This window comes from Histomonas meleagridis (assembly GCF_020186115.1).
Source record: "Histomonas meleagridis strain 2922-C6/04-10x chromosome Unknown contig_33, whole genome shotgun sequence".
Classification (NCBI taxonomy): domain Eukaryota; phylum Parabasalia; order Tritrichomonadida; family Dientamoebidae; genus Histomonas; species Histomonas meleagridis.
In genome coordinates, this window is record NW_027150870.1 from 78393 (window position 1) to 103797 (window position 25405).

Consider the following 25405-nt stretch of genomic DNA (forward strand, 5'->3'; position numbering starts at 1 on the left):
ATATATAAACATAGTTAAACTAATTCTTGAACAAGAAGGAATTAATGTTAATGCTAAAGGTTATTTTTCTTATATAAAATTCATATAAATAATTTCATATTTCATTATTTCATTTGGATTTTATACTAAGAATTTTATACAGCGCTTATTGCTTCTTCAGAAAAAGGTAATACAGCAATAGTTAAATTACTTCTTGAACAAAAAGTAATTGATACTAATACTAAGGATATTTATTTGTAATATTTGAAAATTAATTAAAAAATTTTGGATTTCAAAATATTATCTGGAAATCATTTAAAATATTTAAAACAGCACTTATGATTGCATATGAAAAAGGTCACATCGAAATTGTTAAATTACTTCTTGAACAAGAAGGAATTGACATTAATCATTATAATTTTTATTTATCTTATTTAACATTTATTTACAAAATTTAAAATTTAATTTGTTAAATCGGATTTTATTTCAACTCATTAAAACATCACTATATTACGCATCTTCAAAAGGTTACGTTGAAATTGTTCAATTCCTTCTTAAACATAAAGGAATTGAAGTCAATATGCAAAGCATTTACATGATTTATTTTTTGTTGGTTTTATAAATTTGTTTTTTGTTTCAATAATTTGTGATTTGTTTTCATCGTTTGAAATTTAATTTAACAATTCACTGTTTATTTTTAAAATTTTGGAATCGTTTATATAAGTTGAGGATTACTTTAATGTTTTTTAATTTATTCTTTTCGATTAGAATTTATTTTAATTATTTAAAACAGCACTTATGATTGCATCCTATAAGGGTTATGTAGAAATTGTGAAACTGCTTCTCACGCATAAAGAAAATGATATTAATGCTCAAGATATTTCTTTGTTTTATATAGTATTTATTAAAATAAAATTGGTTTTGCTTTTAGAACTTGGAAATTATTTAATTTATTTAACACAGCATTTACACTTGCATCCAATGATGAAATTGCTCGTCTGTTAAATAAATATACAAAACAACGAAAATAAAAATGGTTGTAAATCTTCATAAAATTCACAATAAATTTTAGTTTGAGTTGTTTTAAATAACTTTTTTTTTTGATATAAATAAGTTTCTCTTTACATGGCCTATGCAATTACTATACTTAATTAATAAAAAAAAAAATATCCTGTATAAGAAATTTGATAATAATTTTCAAAAATTAAATTTTGATGAAAACTCAAAAATTATAAACTTATTGTGGTTAACAAGGGGATGGAAATACAATAAAAAGATTGTAAAGTTATCGCAAACAAAGAAAGACATTTTTGACAGTAATTTCTTGTTATTCAATATTTTAACAGTTACTGTGAAAATCTTTTCAAAATCATGAGAAGAAAGAGATTAAGCTTAGAACATATTTGAAATGAAACATAGCTGAGGAATCATGTTCTATTTTAAAAACTATTATTAATAATAGGTATTAGAAGGAAATGAAAAGCCATTCTCCAACGATAGAACCGAATGAATTAAAAATCATCGGATTTATATTCAAAAATTGAAGTGCTTTTAAACAAGTGCAGATGATAGAGAATACTAAAGTAAATCCCTTTTTCAAGACAAAGCAACACCAAGAAGCTCGTGGCGAATCTTTAAACTACAATTTTACAATAAAACAAAAACCTAAAATTTACCAAGAAATAAAACAATTATGTTTAGTACTTCAAAACGGCAATGAACAAGACATAACCAAAGCTTTAGATAGGCTTTTTGAAATAGCCTTTGGAAATGTCAATTTTTTTCATCAACAATTGGAAATCTTTATTTTAATAGCAAATAAATTTCCTAGCGGATCAATTATATCAGAAAAAGCCTTCCTTTTAGTTGGGTATATTCTTCAATCTCGTGTAAATTTAGGAATTGAAATTGTTGATAGCGAAGCTGGTCTTTTTTTAGCTCAAAAATTATTTCAACCGATGACAATAAATGAAGAAAGAGCTGTTACTAATTTCCTTGTTTCTAGTTATCAAATTATGGATATTCTCAATGACAAATCTCAAAATGAAAAATACTTCCAATCTATTTTAGCCCTTATTCAAAGACCCGATATTAATCCTGCACATCTTCTTCAACTAATCAATATTGTAACCCAATTTATCTTAATCACCAATGATACCACATATAATGAACTTACATTTCGTGCAATTATTCCAATGTATCTTTTTTCCCCGAACGATGAAGTATTTTCTAAAGTTGTTTATTTATTCAAAATCATACTTGAAACTTTATATACTGATGGAGTCTATACTTTTTTCTTTGGGCAAAATGTTGATGATTTTCTTCTTTCTAAATTACCGAATGTCCGTCAAATTGACAAAGAACATATCCTTGGCGTATTTATTAATGTTTCAGCTGGTACTTCGGAATCGACGCAAGAATTGTTCGTTCGCGGCTTCATTCAAAAAATTTCAATTTTTCAAAACATTAACGAAAAGTGCATGGGTTTGATTCTTGAATCTTTAACTAATATGTTTTCCCTTGGGCCTGAAGTTATTCAAGAAGTATTGTGCCGTGGATTTGGTGACATTGCAATACGTTTCTTTAACGTAGGAACATTTTCAACAAAAGAAACAGTCGTATTGTTTTTGTGCGGAATTTTGGGTTACATTCAGGAACCAGCGATTTTGAACTTCTTCGTGGCGAACTCGCTCATGGCCAAGATCACCGAATATTTCGTTGTTTCCAAATCGAAAATATTTTCGAAAGTTGTGCATGCTTTGTTTTTGCTCTTGCGGATGATTGAGGGACCGCTGACTGATAATCCGTTGTTTAGTGATGTTAACACACAAGAACTTATCGAAATGTTGGCAGAAATTAGGGAATCAATCGTTGGAAAGGATAGTAAAAAACAGTTCTTAATAGAAGTAGAAGAACTACTTTCGAGATTATATTTAGATGATTAGAACATCATTTTATAAAATTGTATATATTTGTTTTTATTCATAAAATAATAAAAATCAATTTTATAGAAATGGTTTGAAATCTCTTGAAAAAATTTCAAAAACCAAAATCTTTAAGCTGACTGCTGAAAAAAGGTTATCCTTGTGAAAGCAGAACAACATTAATATTATATATATATATATATATATATTTGGTATTCATCAATTCTTTTTAACTTTACGAAATGAGAATAAGTTCCAAAATTGAGTAGTAAACATTTTCGGTTAAAATTTTAAAAGTGGGCATTTTTCAAAAAAATCAAAACGAAAATATTCATATTTATAGATGTTATCATCCCCAATGGAAAATTTTAAAAAAATTAAAATACTTGGAATAGGTTCTATATGGAAAGTAATTCTCGTGGAAGATGAATCAAGAAAAAGATTTGTGATTAAAAAAATTTCCAACGCATGTACCTTTTCCCCTCAAATTCAAGAAAGAATTATAGAAAACTTTAATAGCATGAAAAATATTTCTCATCCGAATATTATTAAATATATTGATATTTTTAAAACTTCTAAAAATATATATTGTGTTTTAGAATATGCAGATGGAGGAGACTTATCTCAAATGATAAAGAAATATCGAACTAATCAAAAAGCTTTTACTGAAGAAAAAATTATACTATATTTTGAGCAGATTGCACTTGCTGTTCAATATATTCATAATCATAATATTATTCATCGTGACTTAAAGCCTCAAAACATTTTCTTAATGCAACAAGATATTATTAAACTTGGGGATTTTGATGATATTAAAATTCTTGAAACTATTCATCAACGATGTACATCATTTTCAGGAACGAAAAATTATATGTCACCAGAACTTATTAATTTTAAATCATATGATTATAAAACAGACATTTGGTCTTTAGGATGTGTTCTTTATGAATTATGTTCACTTGAACCTCCATTTCATGGAAATTTGAGTGAAATTCGTAAATCAATTACAAAGGGAAAATATAAACCAATTTCAAATTATTATAGTGATACCATTAAAAATCTAATTTCGAAAATGCTTTCATTAAATCCAAAGAATCGTCCAACAATTGATGAAATTGTTTCAATACTTCAGAATCCAAAACCATCTAAAGTTCAAAACTTTAACATATTTATCTTTGGGTGTGAATCCTCTGGTAAATGTTCACTGGTTAAAAAGTATTTAAAAATAAATGACCTGAATGGTCATGTTGATTATTTTCGAAAGACTTTTGTATACCAAAAAAATAGGTATGAATATCATATTTATATATGCGATACAGACACAGATTCAACTTCAATAAAAAAATTACCAAAAATTCATGCAACAATTTATGTTTTTTCTGTCGAAAATCGTAAAGGATTTGAAAACATTGGCAAATATTGTAATGATTTTCTACCTAATGCTAATTTTCATTATTTGTGTGCAAATAAAGTTGACTTAAATGATAGGTGTATATCATCTGAAGAGGTAAAAGAATTCGCAAATAATATTAACATTCCTTACTTTGAAACAAGTGCAGTAACAGGAAAAGGTGTTGTTAATATGTTTACACACATAGTTAACAAAGAAATACAAACCAAAAATTCTATGGAGATCATGAAGAAAATAATTTATGAAGAAGGAAGTGACGAATTAGTTCCACTTATTTTTTATCATGATATAGTAAGTAGATGTTTTCCTGACTGGAAGAAAAACCCCTACCAACTCCTGGGTGATGATGAATGAAGCTTCAAGACTTGAAATAAACGTATCGAATTTTGTAAAAAGGTGTTAAAACTGTGTTGTAGCCTTCATTGTTTTACAGTGGCTCTAAAATCAATTTTTATATTTCATAAACTATATTTTTTTTTAAAGACTTCTATTAATTTTAATGCTAATTTTCACCATATCGTTTGTACCATTTTCAAATTTAACTATTATGAGGAATAGATACTTCAATAATTTTTATCATTAGAACAGAATTTTTATTACGTTTATTATTTACTTACGAAATTATTTATTTATTAATTTGTTTATTTGTTTGTTTCGACAACGATTTGCAAAAATTCACTTTTTGCTGTATTTTATTATATTTATGAATTATTGAATTTAATTTGATTTGATTTAATTCCCCTTTTGACTAAATCGCGATGTTGGGCGATCGCGTTGTGTTTGGCGTGATGATGGACGCAATTGCACATTACTTCGCGATGGAGGTCGAAAATCTGTTTGCTGCGCATTCGGACGCATCCCGCGCGGCGTTGTTCCATAGTTTCCGCTGTCGTTGCCCAGCAGCCCTGCGCCGGGGCCGTAGCGACGCCCAACTTGAACTGACATACGACGCCCGCTGACAGAAACGGAACTTCGCTGCGGTCGAATAAATGCGCTCGAAATTTGCTGTTGTTGTTGTTGAATTTGTTGTTGTTGTGGCGTTGCATTCGCTGTTTGTTGTTGCGGCGATTGCGATGACGTTTGCGGAGATGAAAGCGATTCTTGAAGAGGATTATAGCGGCGATTGATTTGAACTGACATCCGGCGCATGCGCGAGCAGAACTTTTCGGAAGTTGTCGTGCTACTGCATTAACATTAGAATTAACATTAACATTAGCATTCGCATTAGTTGTGTTGTCTGAGATTTCGCGATGAACTGTACGAAGTGGCGTTTGGCGATTGCCAATGTTCGGAAATTCTTCGGGGAGCATTATCGTTATCGTTGGAAACATTGTTGCGTCGAATCAGCGTCGAACGTGGCGAAAAGCTGCCGCCGCGCGGACTGAGGCGTTGCGCAGAAACTGGGCGAAATGCTGGAAAACTTTCAAGATTCGGATCGTCGCCGTTTTGCATATTAACTTCTGAATTAGTATTTAATGGACTTTCACTGTTATTATTATTATTCGATGATTCTTCAACAAAATTGCTCTTGAAGCGTGGAAAACTCATTTTGCGACTTCCTGATTCAAATGAAAGACGCGGACGCGCCCCATTCGTCGGCTGTTCAGTTTCTTTGTTGCTGGGCTCTTCATTCATGTCAATGTCAAGCGGTGGTGGCGCTTTGCCACTGTAATCAGAAATAGTTTTGACACCGTCCTCACCAATGTAATTAATCGCTGCCATTCGATTCGGTGATAACTTTTCAATAGAAATAGTTGTCGATGAGACATTTTTGATGCTCACTGACTGACTCAGCTTCTTACGCGTCTTACGATCATGCGCAGCAGTCGATGATTGACGACGCGGACGTGCGGTGGGAGTAAGATCTTCTGAATTAGAACGCGTGCGAGATCCATCCGTAGAAAGTGGCTGACGTGACCCAATCGATAATGGGGCAACTGGCGTTTTGGATTTAAGCGGAACATATGTGGCCTTGTGCGAAATGGTCGTGTGACAGCAGTTTTGATTTAAGACATTACTCCATTGATTTTGTTCAAACATTTGTTCATCTTGTGAATTATTACGATTAATTGTAATACCTTCATTCCAATTAGATGATAAACGTAATGTATAAAACGTATTAAGTGGCTGTTTGCTGTGATATTCAATACCACCATAAACAATAATTTCTTGATTTGATAAAATACCTCCACTCGCATATCGAATCGATGGTGGAAAATTACCAATGTCATCAAGATAATGAACTTGAAATGTATTCAAATCAATAATAAATGTAGGAGTTTCTGGAATATCTGATTCACCACCAATAATAATCATCGCATTGTTAATTAAAAATGATAAATGCGATTTACGCCCAACTAATTTCTCGCGTTCACTGTTCTTTGGTTCATTTAACATCTCTTTCTTCCATGTGTTACTTTCAAAGTCATATGACCAAATGTCTAAAATATATCCTTTGGCGCCTTTGCCTCCAAAAATATACATTTTATGATTATAAACAACTGCACTGTGATCAAAACGTGATTCTGGTTTAACATTAGAATTGTTAGGAATAACTTCAAAACTTTTATTATTCGGATCTAAGACAATTAATTCAGATGAAATACCATTTTGTTTAGATTTACCTCCAAAAATATAAAGTTTATCTTTATAATTAACACATGAATGACCATAACGATAAAATTGTGTACGAATAGAAAATTGATGCCATTTTTGCGTCTGAATGTTATATTGCATAATTTCTGGTGATTCTTTGTTACCAATAAGTCCTCCAATCAAATAAAAACTTCCATTTAAATATGAAAATGTATGACGTCGTCGTCCCATAATTCCACTTTCCATGGTAGTCATCTCTGATAATGGATAATCACGTAAAAGTGTTTGATGATATGTAGCAAAATCAGAAAATACTAATCGTTGTGATGTAGAAATTCCTCCATTAAATATAATCGATTCACCATTACTAACAGATGCATGTTGACAAATAGATGGAATGGAATCAGTAATAGAATTAAGTGTCCAAATAATATATTTGTTCTTCTCATTCTTATTAGAATATTCTTCTAATAAATTTGTAATATGATCAGTAAATTGTGACTTCTCTTCAAATTTATTAAAATTAATTCGATATTCAATACGTTCAAATCGATCTTTCTCGCGAATAATAGTTGGAACAATTAATGAATGAAAATCTCCAACAATTGGTAAATAATGAAAAATAGAAATATCAGATAATAAAAATTAATTTCGCATGTTTAACACGATCAACATAAACAAATATAATATCATTACATAAACATAAATATGATGTAACTGTCTTCTTATTATCATATAAACTAATTTCAACATGCATAATAATTTGTCGATTAGGTTCCGCTAAGCGAAGTCGATATTTCTTTAATTTATCTTGAATCTTCTTCAATACTGATTGTTGACGAACATTATTAGTCGCAATATCTGCTTCTTTATTAATTTTTGGTAAATATTTCTTCTGCTATAGGTAATAATATAGAATCTGGATGTGTTTGTGGCGTAATTTTAATTAATTCTTTAATAAATAATAAATAACGTGGAAGCCGTTGAATTGGTGTAATTAAAAATGATAAAATATCACGGCCATCTGTCATTTGTTGTAATTCAAATAATGTTGATGCAAACGTTCGATTTTGTTTCTTGTTTTCTAACATTTCATTAATTAATGGATACATAGAAATATAATGAACTGATTTCTCTATTAAACTATAATTCTCTAAAAAAAAGACAGACGTTAATCCACTATATTCTTCTTTCTCAATAATAGTATATCGATCATAAAATTTGTTTTGATTATCTAAAATTTGTGGAATATCTTTAAATATATTATTATGTTCACTTTCTGTTAATAAATTTTTGTTCTTCATTTGTTTGGACCAAAAATCATTGATTTGTGTTAAATCATAAAGATATTGTTTCTCTGTTTCTAATATTTCATGAATAAGATTACTTCGATGTTGAATTTTATTTAACCCATTTTCATTAAATTCAACTTCTAAAAAAATTTCTGGATATTCATTAAAATCAAGTTTAAGATGTTCTTCTTTCTTTTGAACTTTGTTCTTAATAAATACTTGTTTAACATTACCTGAACCATTCAATTGTTCATCAATTCGTTCAATAAATGTTTGTATAGTTAGACTTGAAAGTTCTGTAACTTTAAATTCAATAATTATTTTAGGAATTTGATGTTTACTATTGTGTTTGATATTTAAATATAAATAAATGGTTTCAGGACTGATTTTATTCGACTGAAAAGATAATAATCTGGGGCGTCGATATTTACTAGGTTTTTTATCTAACGCTAATTTAGGATAAGTCTTCAATGGAACTTCATGACCTGGCATAGAAATCATAAAGTTTGGTGTAGATATAAAAAGTGGACTTTCGTTTTGTAAAAGTCGTGATGTAATACGTCGGACTGATGCTGTCTTAATCTTGGATTCTTCAATGGTCTTATTAGGACCATTGTCTGTACAAATACAAACATATTTAGCTCCATCCATTTGAAGATAACCTAATGAACGAATAAATTTAATTCAATTTTTTTGAACATGTTGATCACAAATAAATATTTCAATTTTATTCTATCGTGACTGTTTTTTCACTTAGTGTCAAATCGTTTTTTACATCACTTTATTCAAACTTGTTTATTTGTTTATTATCAGAGAGTTAGTTATAAAAAATTTTATCTGAGATCTTCAATAAGCAATTTATGATATTGGAAAACTTACGATTAATTCAACAAAACCTTCTATTTTTTGAAAATCTGATTACATCTGTAGAATTGGCCGTTATAACTTTTGTTATGAATTGAATGTTTTACATATGTGCAAAAAACTGATCCGTTTAGGGAATGGATACAACCAAAACACCAATATTTGAATTACAAAAATATCAACAATTAATAAAACGCGAGGCAATTTTCGAAAGATATGGTTCCAAGCAAATACCGTCAGCGTATCACCAATTAAACGAGAATTATTCCAGATACCTTTATTACCAAAAATTGTCTTTTCTTTTCTTTTTCCAATCATGCAACCAAAATTTCAAACAAACAAACAAAGCAATTTTTTCAGCACTTAGTATATTAGATGAAATTAAAACTCCATTAATTGAAACAAGTCAATTTGATTCCAATTCTGACTTTTCTAAAATGACCAATGATTGCTTGAAGCATCTCAAGGAATTTTCTAGCATATGTTTACAATTAGATCCTTATTTAATTGATTTTTTTACATTTTCTACGCTCCCTAGTTTTTTCAAGACAATTTGGTGCCAAAATTCTGCTGATCTATTTTGTAAGTTTCTTGAATATTGCATACAGATTGACGAACAGAAGGCAGCACTTTTTTCGCGAATCCTATTTGTCTTACCTGACTTTATTCTTTTTCTCAAAAAAGTTACTTCCAAAATAGAGCCAAGTTTAGGCCAACTGGAAATCCCTCAAATTGATTCTTTTAAAGAGCAATTTATAGCTAATTGGGAAAAATGCATTGAGTATTGTCCACGAATTATAAAGCAAGTTTTAAGTGCCGCAAAGAATCCCTCTGAGTTTCTTGTCACATCATTCATTATTCCAACATTTACATCGCCAAAGTTATATTCGATAATTCCATATAATTCTAATGTTCAAACGGATACATTAGAAATTCTTCTTTCATCAATTGGGAAAAATTCATTAAGTCTCTGTCAATCAATCTTAAACATGAAAAATGGCACTGCGCTTAACTCGTCCGAAATGTTAATGACCATTTCTCAATCGATCTTTCAAACGTTATTTTTTTCCAAAAATGACTTAAAAGTTATCTGCAAACTTTCCGAAATTGCACTTCAAACATGGCCAAAATGTCCATTTCAAGAAGTCAAATTACCATACATGGAAAAGTCAAAGAAATTTATATTATATAGTGTTGAGTTAAATGAAAAAGAAGAATTTACGCAAAGTCCTGTTGAAGAAGAAGAAGTTATTGAATTAGAACTTCGGACTTTACTTGCAAACATTCCATTAATTCCATCTTCTGCTAATGAACAAGAAAATCCACAAATCATTGAACTTTTACGGAACCAAATTCATCTTGTAAATGAAAGTAATAAATTATATTTGGAAATTCGTATCGATAATCTTATAAAGGCGCAAAATCGTTCTGGGAAAGAATGGGACTTTCTAACATGCCTTAACTTAATTAAAAGGAAATTTCACGAAAGAGAAAAAAATAGAATTGAACTTCTCACGAAAATTTCTTCATATAATTCAGAATTAAATCGATTTGAGAATTTAAATGTTATATTTTTGGATAGCATTTCGAATTTTTACGATTTGTTCCAATATACAATTATTAAAAAATGGATTAACGAGAAAAATGTTTTAACTTATATACAAAAAGAGAATTATTCATCGTCAGAAAATTTCGGTACATTTTTTAATGGTATATATCGAAAGTGTAGTAGTTTTTTCAAGTTGCAAAAAATGAACTTTCTCATTAATCCAAGAGTTTTACATAATTTAATAATGGAAAAAATACCAATGAAACTTGTTCAATCACAAAAATCTAAAAAAATCGATTCGCAATGTTATAATGCTATAAAAGATAATAAAAAGAGAATTATCGATGGTTTGTTTGAGCCATGGATGCATGCGTTTTTTGAAAATGATGCAAAACTTCTTCAATCTGCGATAAGTATTATGAAGAAAATGGACGAAGACAACACACCACTGGATAAGTTCGAGTATCTGATGCAATGTTCAAATAAAATTTCTCATATTGTGTCGTTTGAACTTTCTGGTGATATTGGCGCAGATCAAATTACACCAGTGTTTACGGCTGTGTTCATCTATGCAAACCTGAGTCACGCATACTCTTGTTTGGAATATATCGAAACGTTTTGTAGTACAAAATATGTTTCACTTGGAGATTTTGATGAGTTATCTTTGTCAAGTTTGAGAGGTATGTTTAATTATTTATCTGAGTTAAATCTAATAGATAAAGTTCCTTTTATGTAATTGAATATGTTTGTAAAAAAAATTTATTTGTTGTATTTATATTTTTTTTTATCTTGTGAAAACTCGAATATGACATTTCACTTTTTATAAAAACCGTCACGATATTTAACTTTTTGTTTGAGATCACGATAGAATAAAATTGAAATATTTATTTGTGATCAACATGTTCAAAAAAATTGAATTAAATTTATTCGTTCATTAGGTTATCTTCAAATGGATGGAGCTAAATATGTTTGTATTTGTACAGACAATGGTCCTAATAAGACCATTGAAGAATCCAAGATTAAGACAGCATCAGTCCGACGTATTACATCACGACTTTTACAAAACGAAAGTCCACTTTTTATATCTACACCAAACTTTATGATTTCTATGCCAGGTCATGAAGTTCCATTGAAGACTTATCCTAAATTAGCGTTAGATAAAAAACCTAGTAAATATCGACGCCCAGATTATTATCTTTTTCAGTCGAATAAAATCAGTCCTGAAACCATTTATTTATATTTAAATATCAAACACAATAGTAAACATCAAATTCCTAAAATAATTATTGAATTTAAAGTTACAGAACTTTCAAGTCTAACTATACAAACATTTATTGAACGAATTGATGAACAATTGAATGGTTCAGGTAATGTTAAACAAGTATTTATTAAGAACAAAGTTCAAAAGAAAGAAGAACATCTTAAACTTGATTTTAATGAATATCCAGAAATTTTTTTAGAAGTTGAATTTAATGAAAATGGGTTAAATAAAATTCAACATCGAAGTAATCTTATTCATGAAATATTAGAAACAGAGAAACAATATCTTTATGATTTAACACAAATCAATGATTTTTGGTCCAAACAAATGAAGAACAAAAATTTATTAACAGAAAGTGAACATAATAATATATTTAAAGATATTCCACAAATTTTAGATAATCAAAACAAATTTTATGATCGATATACTATTATTGAGAAAGAAGAATATAGTGGATTAACGTCTGTCTTTTTTTTAGAGAATTATAGTTTAATAGAGAAATCAGTTCATTATATTTCTATGTATCCATTAATTAATGAAATGTTAGAAAACAAGAAACAAAATCGAACGTTTGCATCAACATTATTTGAATTACAACAAATGACAGATGGCCGTGATATTTTATCATTTTTAATTACACCAATTCAACGGCTTCCACGTTATTTATTATTTATTAAAGAATTAATTAAAATTACGCCACAAACACATCCAGATTCTATATTATTACCTATAGCAGAAGAAATATTTACCAAAATTAATAAAGAAGCAGATATTGCGACTAATAATGTTCGTCAACAATCAGTATTGAAGAAGATTCAAGATAAATTAAAGAAATATCGACTTCGCTTAGCGGAACCTAATCGACAAATTATTATGCATGTTGAAATTAGTTTATATGATAATAAGAAGACAGTTACATCATATTTATGTTTATGTAATGATATTATATTTGTTTATGTTGATCGTGTTAAACATGCGAAATTAATTTTATTATCTGATATTTCTATTTTTCATTATTTACCAATTGTTGGAGATTTTCATTCATTAATTGTTCCAACTATTATTCGCGAGAAAGATCGATTTGAACGTATTGAATATCGAATTAATTTTAATAAATTTGAAGAGAAGTCACAATTTACTGATCATATTACAAATTTATTAGAAGAATATTCTAATAAGAATGAGAAGAACAAATATATTATTTGGACACTTAATTCTATTACTGATTCCATTCCATCTATTTGTCAACATGCATCTGTTAGTAATGGTGAATCGATTATATTTAATGGAGGAATTTCTACATCACAACGATTAGTATTTTCTGATTTTGCTACATATCATCAAACACTTTTACGTGATTATCCATTATCAGAGATGACTACCATGGAAAGTGGAATTATGGGACGACGACGTCATACATTTTCATATTTAAATGGAAGTTTTTATTTGATTGGAGGACTTATTGGTAACAAAGAATCACCAGAAATTATGCAATATAACATTCAGACGCAAAAATGGCATCAATTTTCTATTCGTACACAATTTTATCGTTATGGTCATTCATGTGTTAATTATAAAGATAAACTTTATATTTTTGGAGGTAAATCTAAACAAAATGGTATTTCATCTGAATTAATTGTCTTAGATCCGAATAATAAAAGTTTTGAAGTTATTCCTAACAATTCTAATGTTAAACCAGAATCACGTTTTGATCACAGTGCAGTTGTTTATAATCATAAAATGTATATTTTTGGAGGCAAAGGCGCCAAAGGATATATTTTAGACATTTGGTCATATGACTTTGAAAGTAACACATGGAAGAAAGAGATGTTAAATGAACCAAAGAACAGTGAACGCGAGAAATTAGTTGGGCGTAAATCGCATTTATCATTTTTAATTAACAATGCGATGATTATTATTGGTGGTGAATCAGATATTCCAGAAACTCCTACATTTATTATTGATTTGAATACATTTCAAGTTCATTATCTTGATGACATTGGTAATTTTCCACCATCGATTCGATATGCGAGTGGAGGTATTTTATCAAATCAAGAAATTATTGTTTATGGTGGTATTGAATATCACAGCAAACAGCCACTTAATACGTTTTATACATTGCGTTTATCATCTAATTGGAATGAAGGTATTACAATTAATCGTAATAATTCACAAGATGAACAAATGTTTGAACAAAATCAATGGAGTAATGTCTTAAATCAAAACTGCTGTCACACGACCATTTCGCACAAGGCCACATATGTTCCGCTTAAATCCAAAACGCCAGTTGCCCCATTATCGATTGGGTCACGTCAGCCACTTTCTACGGATGGATCTCGCACGCGTTCTAATTCAGAAGATCTTACTCCCACCGCACGTCCGCGTCGTCAATCATCGACTGCTGCGCATGATCGTAAGACGCGTAAGAAGCGGAGTCAGTCAGTGAGCATCAAAAATGTCTCATCGACAACTATTTCTATTGAAAAGTTATCACCGAATCGAATGGCAGCGATTAATTACATTGGTGAGGACGGTGTCAAAACTATTTCTGATTACAGTGGCAAAGCGCCACCACCGCTTGACATTGACATGAATGAAGAGCCCAGCAACAAAGAAACTGAACAGCCGACGAATGGGGCGCGTCCGCGTCTTTCATTTGAATCAGGAAGTCGCAAAATGAGTTTTCCACGCTTCAAGAGCAATTTTGTTGAAGAATCATCGAATAATAATAATAACAGTGAAAGTCCATTAAATACTAATTCAGAAGTTAATATGCAAAACGGCGACGATCCGAATCTTGAAAGTTTTCCAGCATTTCGCCCAGTTTCTGCGCAACGCCTCAGTCCGCGCGGCGGCAGCTTTTCGCCACGTTCGACGCTGATTCGACGCAACAATGTTTCCAACGATAACGATAATGCTCCCGAAGAATTTCCGAACATTGGCAATCGCCAAACGCCACTTCGTACAGTTCATCGCGAAATCTCAGACAACACAACTAATGCGAATGCTAATGTTAATGTTAATTCTAATGTTAATGCAGTAGCACGACAACTTCCGAAAAGTTCTGCTCCGCGCATGCGCCGGATGTCAGTTCAAATCAATCGCCGCTATAATCCTCTTCAAGAATCGCTTTCATCTCCGCAAACGTCATCGCAATCGCCGCAACAACAAACAGCGAATGCAACGCCACAACAACAACAAATTCAACAACAACAACAGCAAATTTCGAGCGCATTTATTCGACCGCAGCGAAGTTCCGTTTCTGTCAGCGGGCGTCGTATGTCAGTTCAAGTTGGGCGTCGCTACGGCCCCGGCGCAGGGCTGCTGGGCAACGACAGCGGAAACTATGGAACAACGCCGCGCGGGATGCGTCCGAATGCGCAGCAAACAGATTTTCGACCTCCATCGCGAAGTAATGTGCAATTGCGTCCATCATCACGCCAAACACAACGCGATCGCCCAACATCGCGATTTAGTCAAAAGGGGAATTAAATCAAATCAAATTAAATTCAATAATTCATAAATATAATAAAATACAGCAAAAAGTGAATTTTTGCAAATCGTTGTCGAAACAAACAAATAAACAAATTAATAAATAAATAATTTCGTAAGTAAATAATAAACGTAATAAAAATTCTGTTCTAATGATAAAAATAATTAAAAATTATTGAAGTATCTATTTATCAGTTAATGAAACTAAACCTACTGAAATTTAAGCAACATGTCAAGATTCGAGTTTCCTACAACAAATTCAACATGGTTTCGCATAACTCTGGATCACTGTAATTCCAAATTTCACTATGCCCTATGAATTACTGTGGAATAATATTTAATCGCTGCGTAATTTATATTATAAGTAATTTCATTTTCTATTAATATTATAAAATAAATTTAGAAATTCCATTAGTAGTTTTGAATAAGAAAGGTTTGTTGACATATAAAACTGTGATTAATTTACTTCTTAAAGAAAGTGAATTTAATCTTTCTATAAATTAAGAAGAAATCCAACGGAAACATAGTAAAGTACTTAACGAACATTCAATGTAATAGCTTTTTTTATTATATTGTGACATGAAGAAATTTGTTTGTAATGAATCAGAGTATCGTAATTCGCTTAAAAATATGGGCATGAATTAAAATTTTTAATGTATAAACATAGCTTATAAAATGATTTTAAATATTTGATAAAATATAACATAAATTATGATTTGTTTAAACATTCATTAAATAATATCACAATTTGGGATCATACAATAACAACAGAAGATAATACATTTTAAGGCTGTTTTAGTTTGGAAACTATACATTTAGGAAGAAATTTCAAAACAATCACAGATAATACTTTTACAGTCTGCATCGTTTTGATTACTTTTGTCATATTTTTTTCAACAATAACTATCGGGAAAGGTATATTTTATTCATGTTCATCTCTTAGATATGTTGATCTTGGTGATAAAATAGAATAATTGATAAAGCTTCTTTATATAATTGCAGATCAATTGAAGAAATAATAATTCCAAATTCTGTAATAGAAATAAAAAATGCATTTACAGATTGCATCAAATAAAACTTCAAATGGAAATAATGCAAAATTAATTGATGACTTTGTTTTTTCAGGATGTACAGCTTTGATAGTAGTTGAACTCTCAAATTCAATCACAAGAATTGGAAGTCATCTATTCTGAAATTGTGAAAGTCTAAAAAAGATAATAATTGGAGACTAACTAAAAAAAATTGATAATACCGTATTTCTTGGATGTAAATATTAACATTTATTCAAGTTAGTGAAAAAAAATTTAAATTACTCAAATTACAAAAATGATGGAATTTTATATGAAAAAGATATTAACAAAATAATACATTTTCCTGCAGGAAAAGAAAATGAACAATATACTTTTCCATCAACCATTGGGATGATTTGTGCCTATGCATTTTTTTGAATGTATAAATCTTAAAGGTGTAAATATGAACCAAAAAATTCCAAATTATAATTAAATATGCCGCATTCCAATGCTATACAAATTTAAGTGATCACTTTAGGTAGGGGAATAAGGACAATAAAATCAAATGCATTTAATTGATGCATATCTCTCAAATATATTTATTATTGCACAATAAAAAATAATTTAAAAATAACAAATATTTTAATAACAATGAATTTGACTAAAGAGAAGAAAGTTGTAAACGCATATCTTCAATTTGATGGATTAAATATTGAAAATCTTGTGCTATTTCTTTAGATGAATTTGGCATTGGCTTTTTATTTGATTTTATTTTTCTTTCATTATTTTTTATTTCATGAATGATGGTTTGAGCTGTTTCGTATGGTGATGTTTCCTTTGGAATTCCGAAATTTTTCTGAAGTTTTCTAAAAGATGCAATTGTGTATTTGTATGTTTCATAATTAGACAGGATATTTTCATTATGTACTTTGTTTTGATTTTGTTTATCTATAAATAAATCATATTCAATTTGTAATTTTTGATTTTCTTCTTCTAAAATTTTTATATTATTTTGGGTAACACGAATTTTTGATTGAATCAAATTGTTCGTTTTTCGAATGTTTTCTATTTCGTTATTTTTTTCTTCAATGGCTTCTTGATATTGTTGAACGCCATCGGAAAGGATTTCTATCTGCTCAAAAATATCATCTGCTTCTGTTAAATATTCTTCTTTTTCTTCATTAATTTCATCAAGGTTTTCTTTAATTTCTTCGATATTTTGTTGTAGTTCATTTATGTTGTTTTTTCTTTTTGTTAAATCGCTTTCAATTATTTTAAGTTCTTTTTCAAGAATTTCTTTTTGTTGTTTATATTCTTTTGTCTTTGAAATTGTATTTTGAATCCGTAAAAGAAGTTCTTCCTTTTCACGATTTAACATTGCAATTTCATTTTTTGTCATTCGTTCGACTGTTTTAAATTCATTTTGGGCTTCATTTAATGCTTTTATTAATGGTTTTTCCTCATCACGATGTTTATTTCGCTTAATCAGAAGTTTTTCTTGTCTTTCTTTAAGTAAATTTATTTCATTTGTTTGTTGTTCTTGCATTTCTTCATATTTTTCCTTTTCTTGTTCAATTAGAAATTGTAGTTGTTGAAGAATTTTCTTGAATTGATCACGTGCTTCTTTTTTAGTTTTTATTTCATCTTGCATTGATTTTACATCTGGCTCAATAGTATTCATTAAGTTTTGAAGTTTATGAATTTTATTTTTAGCGTTTTTTATTTTTCTTTGGATTCTTGAAACATCTGATTTATATGATCCTTCTAAATGATCCAACTGTTCTTTTTCCTTACAAATGGTTTCATGAAGTTTGTTGTTTTCGTTTATAAGGGATTTAATCTCATTTTTTATTTCTTTTGATTTTGCAAAATTTTTTAATTCAGAAACAATTTCAACACGGATTGAGTTAAGATCTTTATGAGTAGACTTAGAAACAGTATTGAATTTTTGTATAAATTCATTAATTTTATTTTGGGTTTCTTTAACTTCTTTTGGATCATGTTGGTATTTTTGAAATTTATTCATCAACTTATCCTTAAGATCGAAATTGATTTTTAACTGCATATTAAATACATCAAAAAATGAACTTAAAACATGAAAACATTCGTCTGTCTTTAGCAATTCTTTGTTTTCTTCAAGATATTTCTCTATTTCTTGTACCCTAGAAATAACAGATGTACTAAGATCATTTGCACTCTGGAATTCTGTTTCAGATGAAAAATATGAAGCTTGAGATGAGCTTGAAACATATTCCATATCTAAAGCGCCAAAAGACGTTAAATATTTAAACGTGTTTCTTACAAAAAAGTGACAGAATACTTCTTTTTTTATTTATATTCATAACATGAAAAAAGAGGTATGGGAGGAAAATATAAATAAATCTCATCAAAATGCACTTAAAATGATAAATAAGATATACCAAAAAAATCTTGAATCGGCGCGATCAGTTTATTTAATGGAATTATTCTCAAATCATTTTTCCAAACATACAGATTCTCTTCTTAACACAAACAAAATGCTTTACACCAATCCAAAATCAGCTGATTTACAATATCCTTTGATGTTCACACAAAAAATTAATTCTTCGCTTGAACAAATTTATAATCAACCAATCATGTTTGCTCATTCTGTAGCAGAATATTTCAAAAATCTCAATGATTCTGAAATTGCTATTTTTTCGTTTTCGACATTTCCATCCATATTTGGATATTTAATAGGTGAACAATTTTGTAAACTTGCATGTGACTTTCTTTTAACTTTGTTTGGTTTATTAGGACATACAAAACTTACAGATTTTCTTTTTTCATCTTTTTTTGCATCATCGCATGGATTTAATTCATTTTTTTGGAATGAAATCCAAAAAAATTCATCAAAAATAACATCAAGCACCTCATTTGATTCAATATTTAATATCACTAAGAATTGTATTTATAGTTCTTTACCATATTTATCAAATTATTTTTCATTAGTTCTATCAAGTTATTGCGCTGTTTCGATTCATTTTCATTCGACATTTGTTGACACTTTTTTCATAAACCCTTTATTAAATGAATCTTTATCTGATATTTCATTTACCTCGACTAAACTTATTAAGATATATCATTCGTTTTTAAAAGAATTAAAGCAACCCTCAAAACGACCACAACTTGAAGAAATATTAAATATAATTATGAAATCACATGAATATATACAATTTAATCCAATTCTTTTATCAAATTCTTTTCCATATGGAATTCCTTTATTAATAAATGACACTGATTTATTTATATTATATAAAATATTAAAGAATTCAAGTAAAATACAATTTTCTTATTATGGCGATGATATTAAATTTAGTAATAACTTTATTCCGATTTTATTTCAAGTTTATCCAAATTTTCTTAATGAGAAATTTAATGATTTTATTGGATTTCATTTGTTTGATAATTGCCAAATAATCGATTGTCAAACAAATCAAGAATATATACTTCAATATTATTTAAATCATGTAAAAGATATTGAAAATATTCTTCTTTTATATGAACAATTTTATAATCAAAAGAAATTTAATAAATTAATAAAAAATCACTTTAATAGTTTATATTATTATATAATGTTTCCTTATTATCAAGCAACATATCAAAAATATACAAAACTAAGAGATATGATTGCAACAATTCTTGGTTATGTTAAAGTTAGTCCAAAATCTGCATTTCAACTTTCGTTTATAGCTTTGGATACTTTTAATTTTAATGTTTCCAAGAAAATGAAATTAATGCAAAATAAATTTTCTTTGTTGTTAAACCAATGGATGGAAATAGAATGGCCGAAATATCAAAACAATTGTAATTTTTTAAATAGAACTAAATATATTTTCGAGACTTCTTTATTATTAAATAAATTAGATGACTTGAGATTAGGTAAAAGATTAAAATTAATATTAAAATTCGTTTCGATCCTTAAGGAAATTTTGGGTGGCCAAAATATAAACGATTGGAAACTTTTGTTCGCTTATTCTGTATTCGTTGCTCAGCCAAAAAATCTTTTGTCTTCTTATTTGGCAATCGAAAATTTCGTGTTCTCTGAAAACGAAATTATTAATTCTTGGAATAAAGCGGTGCTGGATAAATGGGGAATGTTTACGGTGGGGATTTTAAATATAATTAGGAATGATCAAGCGTTTTGTTCTAAATGTTTGGACCAGGAATATTGTAAAAAATTGTTTGTTTAATGAATATTTGTAAATTATTTTTTGCGAAATGATATTTTTATTATGTTTTGATCGAAATTTTTATAAAATGATTTAATATTAAATCATATGTTTTCAAGTTTAAGATTTTTATGTGAGAAACAAAATGAAAGTTTAATGTCAATGATATTCCATATAAGATGTCTTCTTACTAGATTATATTTATATGAATTAAAGTTTTTAGAAAAATTATGATAAAATATGTATTTACTTGTACCATTGGTTATATGAAATTGACATATTTTTGAAAATAGTAGCACAATTGTTAATCACAATTTTTCCAAAAATGTGTTTAAATGTAGTTCATGTTAACACTATTAAGAGAGAATTTAAAACAATTCAAATAAACTTAAATATAAAATGATTCACTATCAAAATTGTGATCAAGAAGAGCATATTGATTAATTTTTTCAAAAATACAGATTTTTATATTTATTTTTACTAACAAAAACACAAAAACAAATCGCTCAATTCAACATTGCCTTTCGAACGTCCTCATCTTCATCGCTTTTAAGTTTATTTACGAGTTGATTTAATTCCTCATTATTATCAACTTTTTTTGTAAACTCTGCGACAGCTCTCGCAGCAGCAGTTCTCACGTTAGGCACAATATCATCACATAACTTTTCCAACAATTTCATGAAGTCATTCCAATATTCATTACAACTTTGTGCAATTATATCCGCAGCAATTTCTCTTTCGAAATAATTTTTATCATTCACTAATTCCAATAATTTCGGGAAATCATCTTTCGACATTAACATAGCATAAGACAACGAAGCATCTTTTCTAACTTTCCAAACAGGATCTTTTAATAATTGGAATGCGACGTTAATCAATTTTTCTTTCTGAAAATATTTTTTACATTTTCTTAATTGCTTTGATATTTCTAATCTCATTCTCCAGTCTTCATATAACGCTGGATGTTCCATAAATTCGAACAATGATTCCTTTTTATCAAAATAATCTATCATATCTCCAAGACTTGACATTATCCCAATTGCAACTGATGGAATATCCATTAAAAATCCTATTGCAATTTCTAATGCTTCTGATGGGCTAAAAAAATTCGCAAATTTAAAAAAACTATATGAAAGTGTTCTTCGAATTCGATATTCACTTGAGTTAATCGCACGTTCAAAAGATTCTTTTAACTCTTGGAAACGTGAAACACCTAATGATAATGCTACAGCTGCAAAAGAAAATGCTGCAGAATATGAAATATTAACATCAGGCGAATTAAGCGCTGTACAATATTTAATAACTAAGGATGGTTTAGCTTTGTCCCCTATAGTAGAAAGAAGTGGGCCAAGGTTTTGTGATAATGTTTTCCGCACTGTATCTGAGGGATCACTCATTAAAAGATTTACAATTGGAACAATAAAAAGTTTTGATGCAGAATCAAGACCTTCTGTTAATGATACAATGTTTTCGGCTGCTGAACATCGAACTCGTGAACTTGGATCTCGACAAAAAAGTGAGAACTTTCCAGAAAGTTGCGATTTCTCTCGTGGAGATGTTGATTTTTGACAGTACAAAGCAACAAGTGGAGGGACATCTGCACGTATCTCATTATGAGTATCAGATGAAAGATTACTAAATAGCTCTAAAAGTGCATTCCACCATGATGTTGGATTTATGTATTCAACAAGAAAGCCTATAACAGTGGCAATAGTGGAGCGATAAAATGGATTTGGATCATGGGAAAGTTGGAGAAGAAAAGGAACTTCAAAATCAACAAAAGAAGAATGTGACATTTTAAAAATAAGAACTGCATATGACTCAGCAAAATGCTTACTTTCTTTACCAATAGAAAGATGAACTAATGGCAGAATTTTAAGTGATAAAATAATATCTGCTTCTTTGGGGAAATACTTAAATATTTCATCTACAAAATCAGGAAGCATATCAAGCATAGAATCACTGACAAGATCGTTTTCGTTAAGCAGTAGTTTTTGAATGTATTCCATTAGAACACTGTTAAGATAATTAAATTCTTCTGGACTAGAATTATTGATACAATCTACAATTATTTTGGTACAATAAAGAAGTTCAGGACATGAATTAGATTTTATGTATAGTTCAATTTGCTGCTTTTGAGGAATAGAAACATCTGGAACAAATTTTTTTTTCATGTTGAATTTCTACAATTTCGCGGCAAAAACAAACGGCTACCACTTTCAATACCAAAAACGATTATTTCATTCAAAAGTCAACCGAGGACTCTCAAAAACTGACAAATCATCATCACAACTTTCTGATGATAATCAATATTGAATCAATCTTCATGAAAACTCATAAGCAAAATATGAAAAAATAGTTCTCCCGGGAGGAATCGAACCTCCGTCCCGGGATTCAAAGTCCCATGTGCTAACCATTACACTACGGGAGAGAACTGAAAACAATTATTTATTTTATAATTTAATTATTAAAAAATCAAAAACCTACAATTTTCATCATCAAATTCATTTATTTCTTGAAGTTTTTAAATTTCGAATTTTTGACACGTTGCTCCCATTAATCACACATTGTTTTTTAAATTGGATAAACTATTTTGTTAATTATATTTTTAAATTACTTTTTTTCTCTTCATTTCTTCTAGATGCTTTAAAATATTTTAATTTCATTAATTTTTAAGATTAACAAAACAATTTAATCAAAATAGTCATATACCTTGTCTACATATTTTGTTCCATTAAAATGAATATTTATATATTTAATTATAAAAATCGATATATCCATATATAGATATTTTATTTAAAAAATCTTTTTTCTATTTTTAACAACAACATTCTTATTATCCAAAGCATTCATACAATTTGGGCACAAATTATTTCCAGTACTTACGCATTGATTACACAATGACACACCGCAATTAGCGCATTTTGTTGATTCCGCGTTATCACAAAAAGAACAGCAAGGAATCAAACAGTCATTTAATGTTGTTACCATTACAACATTTTCTTTATCCATAGAAACAATTTTTAGATTAAATGCGTCTACGAAAACATCGACTATTTTTTCCTTATGTAAAACCTTTGTATTTATTTTCTTTAATTTGTAAACTTTTTCATCCATAACATAAAACAATAAAGCGCCCAATGTATTACTTACTATTATAACTCTACCATTAAATTCTTTTGAATAAGGCAAAATATTTACTTTTGTTATTTCATGAGTTCTTAAATTGATTTCCGCTAATTTTTTACCATTAATCGAATATAAAGTCAAATTCTTTGATGAATATATTATTATATTTCCGGATTCATCATCACATAAAATACCAATTGGTATATAACCAATATTAACATCCCAAATTCGTGTTGATGTTATATAATTCCAAGCAATTAAATATCCTTCTTTAGAAACAATTACACATACAAAGTCATTACTAAATAAACAAACAAAAATCGGATCATTTACACCATAAAACACTGAAACTTTCGAATTTCTTTCAGGTTTTTTCTTATAAATAATTCGATGAACTTCGACAATACCTATAGAATATGATAAAGCAATAAAAATTCCATTTGTAGAAATAGAAATATCATTAATGAACATAAAAAGTGAATTCCTATCATTATAAATAGTATTATTTTGATTATCATTAATTAATAATAATTGATTATTACAATCAATTGTTATATAATAATTATATAATGGTGGAATCGATACACTTAAATTAGGCATTAAATAAATCCCATGATCACAAATTGCAATTTTCTTTTTATTATCATTAATAATCGTTTGTGTTGAAGTCATTAAATTAAAGATATCATTAACATTTATAAGTTTAAGTTTTTTCCTTCTTTGATGTGGTTTATTAAATAATTGTATTGGACATTGTCCGAAATTATTAACTTGTGCTTCGAAAGTTTTATCATCCATACCTAAACTTTCAGCACTTGAAGTATGATAAGAAGTTGGAATGAATAAATTTTTCGAAATTATAGCATTTTCACCTGATTGTTTATAACCAAATATTAAATCGATCCATTCATTTAATAACTCAGTTTTATTTAACATTAATCTCATTATATCCACATAAAAATTCGGAGAATTATTCGACCATTCAGGCAAAACTACGTCATCGATAATATTATCGAATTTTTCATATGCTTCAGCTACACTATACATTGCAGGGATTAATTCCTTTAAATCGGATTCATTTTTACCAGTAGCAGAAGAATAAGCATTTCGAACAGATGTAAATATTCGTTTCGAATCATCCCAACCACCATTTAGTTCTAATTGGAAGAATGTATAAGGAGGCAATCTAATTAATAAATAAAATATAATTCCTGGAATAGAATAATGAAATCCATAATAATAATTCGTTAATTCATATGTTATTTCATAATGTTCTGCTCGAATAGGATCTAATTGTCCCATTGGTTTAGTTAAATCACGTGTTTCAAAATCAGGAGAAACTACCCAAGGAAATATATAATATTGTGTTAAATCAGTGAATGATCGACCACCGAAATAATTTAATACTAATAAATATTCATAATTTGTTATTGTTTTATTAACCCATTTATCAGTTGAACTTTGTAATGTTTCATTAAATAAAAATGGATATGGAGAAAGTTGTTTTTGGATATTGTTCGAGTTATTTAATTGTTTATTAAGGAATTTTTCAACTGTTTCTTGATCATTAATTTTTTCTAATATGATAATGACATTAGGATTAGGTATTGAATCAATAGAAATCCCTAATTTCTTATGTAAATATAAATGTTGTGAAATTTTTATTATGTTATTAAATTTAATAGTAACTAATAAATGCCCACAAAATA

General features: G+C 28.7%; 5 protein-coding genes across 5 annotated transcripts; 2 read left to right on the forward strand and 3 right to left on the reverse strand.

Moving 5' to 3' along the window:
- Positions 1-1937: 1937 nt before the first annotated feature.
- GO595_005272 (uncharacterized protein) lies at positions 1938-2924 on the forward strand (the record flags this gene model as incomplete). The annotated part of the gene is made up of 1 exon (XM_067918496.1): positions 1938-2924. One exon carries the CDS (start codon positions 1938-1940, stop codon positions 2922-2924), a length of 987 nt encoding a protein of 328 aa, XP_067774485.1.
- Positions 2925-5046: 2122 nt separating this feature from the next.
- On the reverse strand, positions 5047-5463 carry GO595_005273 (uncharacterized protein; the record flags this gene model as incomplete). Its single annotated transcript, XM_067918497.1, has 1 exon — positions 5047-5463. One exon carries the CDS (start codon positions 5461-5463, stop codon positions 5047-5049), a length of 417 nt encoding a protein of 138 aa, XP_067774486.1.
- A 75-nt stretch (positions 5464-5538) lies between these two features.
- On the reverse strand, positions 5539-7050 carry GO595_005274 (Kelch motif family protein; the record flags this gene model as incomplete). The annotated part of the gene is made up of 1 exon (XM_067918499.1): positions 5539-7050. The coding sequence occupies one exon, from the start codon at positions 7048-7050 to the stop codon at positions 5539-5541; it is 1512 nt and encodes a 503-aa protein (XP_067774487.1).
- A 6313-nt stretch (positions 7051-13363) lies between these two features.
- Positions 13364-15367, forward strand: GO595_005275 (Kelch motif family protein; the record flags this gene model as incomplete). Its single annotated transcript, XM_067918500.1, has 1 exon — positions 13364-15367. The coding sequence occupies one exon, from the start codon at positions 13364-13366 to the stop codon at positions 15365-15367; it is 2004 nt and encodes a 667-aa protein (XP_067774488.1).
- A 5706-nt stretch (positions 15368-21073) lies between these two features.
- GO595_005276 (HEAT repeat family protein) lies at positions 21074-22576 on the reverse strand (the record flags this gene model as incomplete). Its single annotated transcript, XM_067918501.1, has 1 exon — positions 21074-22576. One exon carries the CDS (start codon positions 22574-22576, stop codon positions 21074-21076), a length of 1503 nt encoding a protein of 500 aa, XP_067774489.1.
- Positions 22577-25405: the final 2829 nt, after the last annotated feature.